The sequence below is a fragment of the Lucilia sericata genome, unplaced genomic scaffold (genome assembly GCF_015586225.1).
Source record: "Lucilia sericata isolate MDLA Ls3-8-SP2 unplaced genomic scaffold, ASM1558622v1 Contig000638F_arrow, whole genome shotgun sequence".
NCBI classification, from domain to species: domain Eukaryota; kingdom Metazoa; phylum Arthropoda; class Insecta; order Diptera; family Calliphoridae; genus Lucilia; species Lucilia sericata.
In genome coordinates this window covers 9,249-16,783 of record NW_023994644.1, presented here as the reverse complement: position 1 = coordinate 16,783, position 7,535 = coordinate 9,249, and the positions used below count along the sequence as shown (strand labels likewise).

General features: G+C 31.3%; 2 protein-coding genes across 2 annotated transcripts; both read left to right on the top strand.

The window, feature by feature from the left end:
- The first annotated feature begins 131 nt into the window (after window positions 1-131).
- Window positions 132-3,304, top strand: LOC119606933 (probable ATP-dependent RNA helicase DDX27). Its single transcript, XM_037960606.1, has 4 exons — window positions 132-394; window positions 464-1,303; window positions 1,719-2,451; window positions 2,507-3,304. The coding sequence occupies exons 1-4, from the start codon at window positions 302-304 to the stop codon at window positions 3,199-3,201; spliced, it is 2,361 nt and encodes a 786-aa protein (XP_037816534.1). The 5' UTR covers window positions 132-301; the 3' UTR covers window positions 3,202-3,304.
- A 923-nt stretch (window positions 3,305-4,227) lies between these two features.
- Window positions 4,228-5,907, top strand: LOC119606934. The gene is made up of 2 exons (XM_037960607.1): window positions 4,228-4,616; window positions 4,688-5,907. The coding sequence occupies exons 1-2, from the start codon at window positions 4,380-4,382 to the stop codon at window positions 5,708-5,710; spliced, it is 1,260 nt and encodes a 419-aa protein (XP_037816535.1). The 5' UTR covers window positions 4,228-4,379; the 3' UTR covers window positions 5,711-5,907.
- Window positions 5,908-7,535: the final 1,628 nt, after the last annotated feature.

The window sequence follows — 7,535 nt, the reverse complement described above, 5'->3', positions numbered from 1 at the left end:
TTCTTATATAAAATCGTGTTTATTTTTAAATAATTTTTGTTTATAAATTTTCTTTGTTTTCGTTTGGCCACCTTATTAAGAATACTGGGATTTTACTTTGCGTTTAAATAAAAAGTGCTACCAAGTTTTGTGTAGCTTTCGTGTAGTGGCAACTCTTTAGCTGTCAACAAATTGTTTTTCTTTCTTGCTTCACGTGTTAAAGTGTTTTTGATATTCTTTAAAATTTTATGATAAAATTATTTAAAAAATATATGATATATAAATTAAATTATAAATAAAACTATTAAAAAAGAAAAATAAAATGGTAGTGGTCAGAAATATGGATTTAATTACCACTATAGAAGATGATGCGGAAGTAGAAAATCTATCAGAAGATTCCGATGCAGAAGTGGAGGTAAGTGGAAACCTCGTTTTTGGTATTTTATAAAATATTTATAAATTTTCTTATATTTTCTTGAAAAAGTATCAACCCACCAAACTAAAACACAAAAAAGTAACCGAGTTTGAAAAAAATTTCGAATTTGTTAGTTCCGTGAAGGAATACAATCAAGACACTTGGGATGATTTGATGAAATATGTTAAGCGTAAGGCACGCACAAAGACCGATGATAAAATTGCAGCACGTCTTAAGCAAAGAGAGGGAGAGAGTGGTGAAGCTATTAATCCCAAAGATGAGGATAGTGGTGATGAAATTGATTTGTCCGAGGACGAATTGAAACATGACAATTTACGTTTGAGAGAGAAAAAATTGTCCAAGAAAAAGAAGAAAAACAAGGGAGGCAGTGATGATGAATCCGAAGAAGAGGGTGAAAAAATGCAATTCGATGAGGCCATTGAATCAAATGAAGCCATTACTTCTTTCTACCAAATGAATCTTTCCCGACCTTTAATGAGAGCCATCGGAGTTTTGGGTTATATCTATCCCACTCCCATTCAAGCCTCCACAATACCTATAGCTCTCTTGGGTAGAGATATTTGTGGTTGTGCTGCTACGGGTACCGGTAAAACGGCTGCTTATATGTTACCTACCGTGGAACGTTTACTTTATCGTCCTATGAATAATAAAACGGTAACCAGAGTGTTGGTTTTAGTACCCACTCGTGAATTGGGTGCTCAGGTCTATCAGGTCACTAAACAGCTGTGTCAATTTACTACTATTGATGTGGGTCTGGCCATTGGTGGTTTAGATGTTAAGGCTCAAGAAATGGTTTTACGTCAAAATCCTGATATTGTTATTGCTACACCTGGTCGTTTGATTGATCATATTAAGAATACACCCAGTTTTAGTTTGGATTCAATTGAGGTAAGTTTATGAAAAGAATAAGTTATTTATTCGGCAATGTGGGATGTTTTATATATTCACCACCAAAATATGGGAACGATTTTGTTATGGTTTGATTCATAACTATAGGACATGCTGGACTCTAGTCTGATGTATGGAATAGACTCTATTCTGGTCTATAGACTCGAGTCAGTTAAAACTAGATCGTTTAAAATTTTTGAGTGGCTAATATTATTAAAATATAAACCCTAAAATGATGACTAATCCTTGCGCTCTGAAATTTAGGAAAATTTTACTTTTCCTTTATTCAAGAGGAAATCATATAAAACTGTTGTATAGCGAGGTCTATATAACCTGATTAAAAAACGTGTTCCAGATTTAAAAACTTCCAAATAGAATACAAAATATTCATGAAATCTATTAACTCCTGTAACAGGTTCTTATACTCGATGAAGCCGATCGTATGTTGGACGAATACTTTGCCGAACAAATGAAAGAAATTATTAATTCTTGTTCGAAAACCAGACAGACTATGCTTTTCTCGGCCACCATGAGTGAACAAGTTAAAGATTTAGCTGCCGTTTCTCTTAATAAACCCGTCAAAGTTTTCGTTAATAACAATCAGCAAGTAGCCTTTAATTTGCGTCAGGAATTTATACGTATTCGTGAGGATAAAGAAGGTGATCGTGAACCAATTTTGGCTAGTTTAATATGTCGTACTTTCCATGATCATTGCATGGTCTTTGTACAGACAAAGAAACAAGCTCATCGCCTTCACATACTCTTGGGTTTGTTGGGCATTAAGGCTGGTGAATTGCATGGTAATCTAACGCAACAACAACGTTTGGAATCTTTGAAAAAGTTTAAGGAAGAGCAAATAGATGTTCTCATAGCTACCGATGTAGCTGCCAGAGGTTTGGATATTGTGGGTGTTAAGACAGTTATTAACTTTGTTATGCCCATAACCACTGAACATTATATACATCGTGTGGGTCGTACAGCTCGTGCTGGCAGAGCTGGTATATCGGTGTCGTTGGCCGGTGAAAAGGAAAGAAAGATTGTTAAGGATATTATAAAGAATGCTGAGGGTTCAGTAAAGAATCGTATTATTCCCCCCGAGATTATAGAAAAATATCGCAATAAATTAACAGCCTTAGAACCGGAAATACGTAAGTTTTGTTTTCTTTAACTGATAGGCACAAGTTTTAATAATTGTATTTACAGAAAACATTTTGGATGAAGAGCAGGCAGAACGACAAATAGCCAAAATGGAGCAACAATTATCGAAAACTGAACGTAAATTGTTGGGTGCTAAAAATGAACATCGTGATTGGTTCCAAACTAAAAAACAACGTGAAGAAGAAAAACAACGTCTGTCACTTAACCCTGATGATCCTAAAACTAAAAAGTCGGAAGATAAAAATAAAAAACGTAAACGTCCTGAGTATGGTGGTGATGGTGAGGATGGTCCCCCCGTCAAGGAATTAAGTGCCAAAAAGAAAAAGAAGGAAGAAGCGGCTAAAAGAGTTAAAACACCCGAACAGTTGGCTAAAGAAAGAGCCATGAAAGAAATCGAAAAGGTTTCTTTGGTAAGAGCTAAAATTTCTAAATTGCGTAAACGTCCTGGTAAACTGTCAGCCGTTTCGGATGTCTCCTCCTTCTCGAAAGGTGGTAATACAAATAAACCCAGACGTGGCGGTAATTCAGCTTTCACTAATGATTTAACCGATGTTAGCCGCAGCGGAGCTTTACGTTTGCGTTCGGAAGCTAATCGTCATCAGAAAATGTCTAAGATTTCGGCCAAAAAGAAGACTAGTAATGTTAAATTGATTAACAAGGCGGGTAAGAATAAATTCAACAAGGGCAAGAGTTTTGGTGGTCCCAGATTTGCCAAAAAGGATAAAAATAAAAAGAAATAGATGGGATTTTCTTAAATGTAAATACAGATTTTAGACTTTAAGACTTTTTATGAGTTAAAATTTAAAAAAAAAGTTTAATAAAATGTTTTTAAATAAATGAAAATTGTTTTTTCTTCATATTTATCTATTAAAAAAGTATAGGTGGTTCAGACTAAATTCAAATGATTAGACAATTCTTCATTATGAAGAGAAGTACGTAGAATTTCACTAAATTAGGGCGGGTTTTTCAGATAAAGATAATCTACATTCTTTGTTTAAACCTAGTTTAATATATGTTTTGTGTTTTTCAGTAAACAGTAACGTTACTTATTATCTTAGTTTAACTGAGTATTATTGGCCAATTAAACTTAAGTTATAAGTGAGAAGACACAATTAACAAAAACAATAAAACAATGATTTCGGAAGAACAAAAACTTAATATTTTAAGTAAATTGCAATATTCTGATTTGTTTTGTTTTATTTATTATTGTTTTAAATGTTTATTTAACAATTTTCCAAAATTTTTCATTTTACAAAAGTATTATTTGCAAAAAACAGCTGTTCATTGTTTACGTTTTTGAGTGAAAAGTTGGCAATACTAACAAAGTTAACTGAACATAAATCCATAACTGAAAAACACAATCATCGATTAAAGTCCGCCTAAATTTGTTTCGAGTTTAATCTAACAGCAAGTTAAGCCTAGTTTAACTGAGTAGTAAGAAACCCGCCCTTAGAGTATTGTTTGTTCTATGAACAAACAGTTATATCCTAGTTTTGATTAGTTATAAATCTTTAAACATATCTAGATTCCCTATGAAAAAAAAATGAATTGTTCTCTTTACATCTTCATTGCTAGCATCTTATTAAATTTGTCTTTTCACCTTCACCCTTTCACCTTTTAACTAGTTCGCCTTTGAATTGTGAAATTAACTGAATTTGCCTCATTTCTTATAAATTCGCCTTTTAAATACCAAAATAAATATCCTTTTTTAAAAAAATATCCCACTATCACAACAAAAATCTGATCTGGCAACACCTCTGGCTGTCAAATTATTTTTCGCGTCTGCCATTAGTTTGTAAACAAAATTTTTATCAACATTTTCAAAGTTCTACAACATAAAAAATACATAAACAAACTAACCGAAAAATTAAACAATAATTAAACATAAATTTTAAATTTTCAAAATTATAACAAAAAAATGTTGCAAACATTAAATTGCATACGTATGGGAGAGGTACTTTTAGATGAAAATCTACAATTATTTATACTCTGCAACAATTGTCACACAGACTTGCGAAATTTACAAGATTTTCGGCAACATTTGGAAAAATGTGATGGCTTGGAGAATCTTTTCCAGAAAGGACAGCAAAATATCAAATATAATTGTGATAAAGCTACACAATTATTTGGTAAAACTCTAAAAGGAATCAAGGAGGTGAGTTTTCTTTGTATTTATGTTTTAGTAAAGAATCGATTTTTACCATTCCACTGTCTCTTGTTGGGCAGTTTTTAATATACGATTACACAGATGTGGAAGTAACTTACACCAAAACGGAGGAAAATTTTATAGATTTGATAAATATAGAGGAAGAATTGTTGGATCCTAAATGGTATTCCGATTTAAATAATGATGTTACAGCAAATAGTGCCACAACCACAGCACAGAAATCAGCCAAACAATATGACGAATTAGTGGAAGCGGTAACTCCATTTGTGCAATTTAAAGAAAATCTTAAAACAAATAATAATGGCAGCAATAATGCTAAATCTAGCACGGAATTAAAGGCTAAAGAAAGCCTTAAAAGCCCCAAAAGTGTGCAATTTGATTTGACGGCCAATAAGGTTAGACCCACTGCCAAGAGAAAACTAAGCCTACCCAAAGCAGTGCCAATACACTTTACCCTTGCCTCAACAACAGATAACAAACAAATAGATGTTACTACAACCCCCAACAATACTGCCAAAACCTATGCCTGTAAAAAACGCAAGACAGAACCTATAACAACAAATGGTTTTACCAACAAAACAACAGATAAACTTCCTATACCCATTAACACACAAAATACACCAAACACCCTACCCCCCACTAATATACCAACAAATATCGTACTAAATCCCATAGCCCGCAAAACCATCACAACAACAACAACCATACCCACTACCATTATAAAACAAGAACCGACAAAGGAAAAACAAACAGCCCAAATACTAAATAAATTACAAAATTTAGGCCTTCAAGTAAAGCGCACACAAACAATGCCTCCACCGGCAGCTGCTAATGCGGCGGCAACTAATAAAACCGACACCAAGACCTTAGAAATTCTACAGAAACTACAGTCGAAAGGCATGAAAGTGAAAATTCTAAATAAACAACAACAGACAGCGACGGCAACCATGGCCAAGCCAGTAGTAACAGGACTAGTACCAAATCCTGCCCAAAAAACCATAAGTGTCATACGTAACCCAGCTGCGGATATGGCCATTAAGCAGAATTTAAATAAGAATTTAATTATAAGAAAAGTTAACTAATATAATAATCTCTGTTGTGTTGTACTTACCTCTCAACAAAACTCCAACACACTTTATATTAAGTTTTTTTCACTCACACACAAGAAATTTGCAATTGCAGTAACTCGAAAAGTTATCGGAAATATTGTAAGGCTTAATATTTAAGCAATAAACAAAATTATAAGTCACTCAATAATATAAAACAAAACAAAAACTAATCATGCTGCTTTTAATGTTTAAAGAAATGCTTGCTCCTCCTTGGCAAATATGGCAGCCTCCTCTTTGCTAAAGTTTTTTTGTTATCAAAATTTGACATTTTATTTGTCAAAGTTAAGAAAAAGTGTTGCCAAAACTTTGTTTATATTGTAGAAAATGGCGGGAAAAAAGCTTAACTTAAATGTATTCATGGCTTTGTTTATTTTTTAGGAAAAATAGGAAAAAAAGAAGTTGTTTTTTCTTAATTAAATAATCGGTTTGTAAATTAAGATGAGAGCTTTAACAAATTTAAAGAATACAAAATTCGAAAATGTTTTAGAAATAATGATTTAGTGTTGCATTTATCAAGTAATCTTTTGAGCCTTGGCTCCCCACAAAGCGTTTTTTTTAAAGAATTTTCTTACAAAAATTCTTCTAAAAAAGTCTAAGTTACTTTTTTATTATTAGTTTTGCAAAAATTAACCCCTTTATTCAGTTTCTCGGACGAAAATTTTATATTAAAATTTTGTATGAAAAGTCATAATTAAAATAAAATTTCCATAAATCTTTGTAACTTTTAAATAACAAATAATAAAATCCTAGGCTTTAGTTAACTTTATTATTAACCTAATAAATGTATATATTTTAATTTGAGAAATTTTCGAGTAGTTTTCAAAAAGCAATATTTCGAGAAAAACATTTTTGATCAGTTTTCCATAGAATATACATATTTTTGACGCTTAAAATAAATACTAGCATTTTACTAGTATTTTTTCTATGAGTTTCAAGCTTTATGAATTGAACAGTTAGCTTTGTTTTTTTTTTCATTACTTGACTTTTCGAAGATTTTTAAATTTGATTTTCACCAATTATTTTGGATTTTTTCAACATTCTTTCACAGAAAAGTTTTCGACGAGTTTTTAATGATTTTCTTTCCTTGTGATATTTTTGAACTTTATAGATAAGTTTTCAAGTTCTAAAACATGAATTGACATCCAAAATTTTTCGAACAGTTTTATTTCTCAGTATTTAAAAGAGTTTTCCAAATTAACAGTTTTCGTAATTTTCGAAATACGGAGTTTCTTTTACATAATATTAAGTAAGTAAGTTTTATTGCAGACATGTTTTTTAACATATTCGTACTTCATAAAAGTTCAAGTTTCAATGAATATTTTCATACTTTTCTTTTCATCTATTTTCGATTGGAAATGTTTTCCTAGGAAACATTTTTAAAAGTTTTTATATGCAAATTTCAGTGACGTTTTTTTTGTTTGCCATACTCGATTTTATTTTTTGCCATACTCGTGTTTTTGTTTTTATAAAAGTCTGGGAGTTTTAGTTACGGAATGAAATGAATTGAGAACAGAATAAAGAATTTTTTAATAAAAAAATTAATTTGTATAAAAATATATTTTATTTTACAATATACAATTCGATTTTTTTATATTTAAAAGCTATAAACTGTAAAAAATTGAATTTTTAAAAATTTTAATATTGTATTATTAAAATAGACCGTTTTGTCGATAGTCGCTTAACGTCAGCAGTGATAATTGTAATCAAATAGCTTTTTGTCTGTGTATAACCCAACACAGTTGGCAACTCTTTATACAGCTGACTCCATTTTTTTGACAGTTTACGATAAAACTTTGTT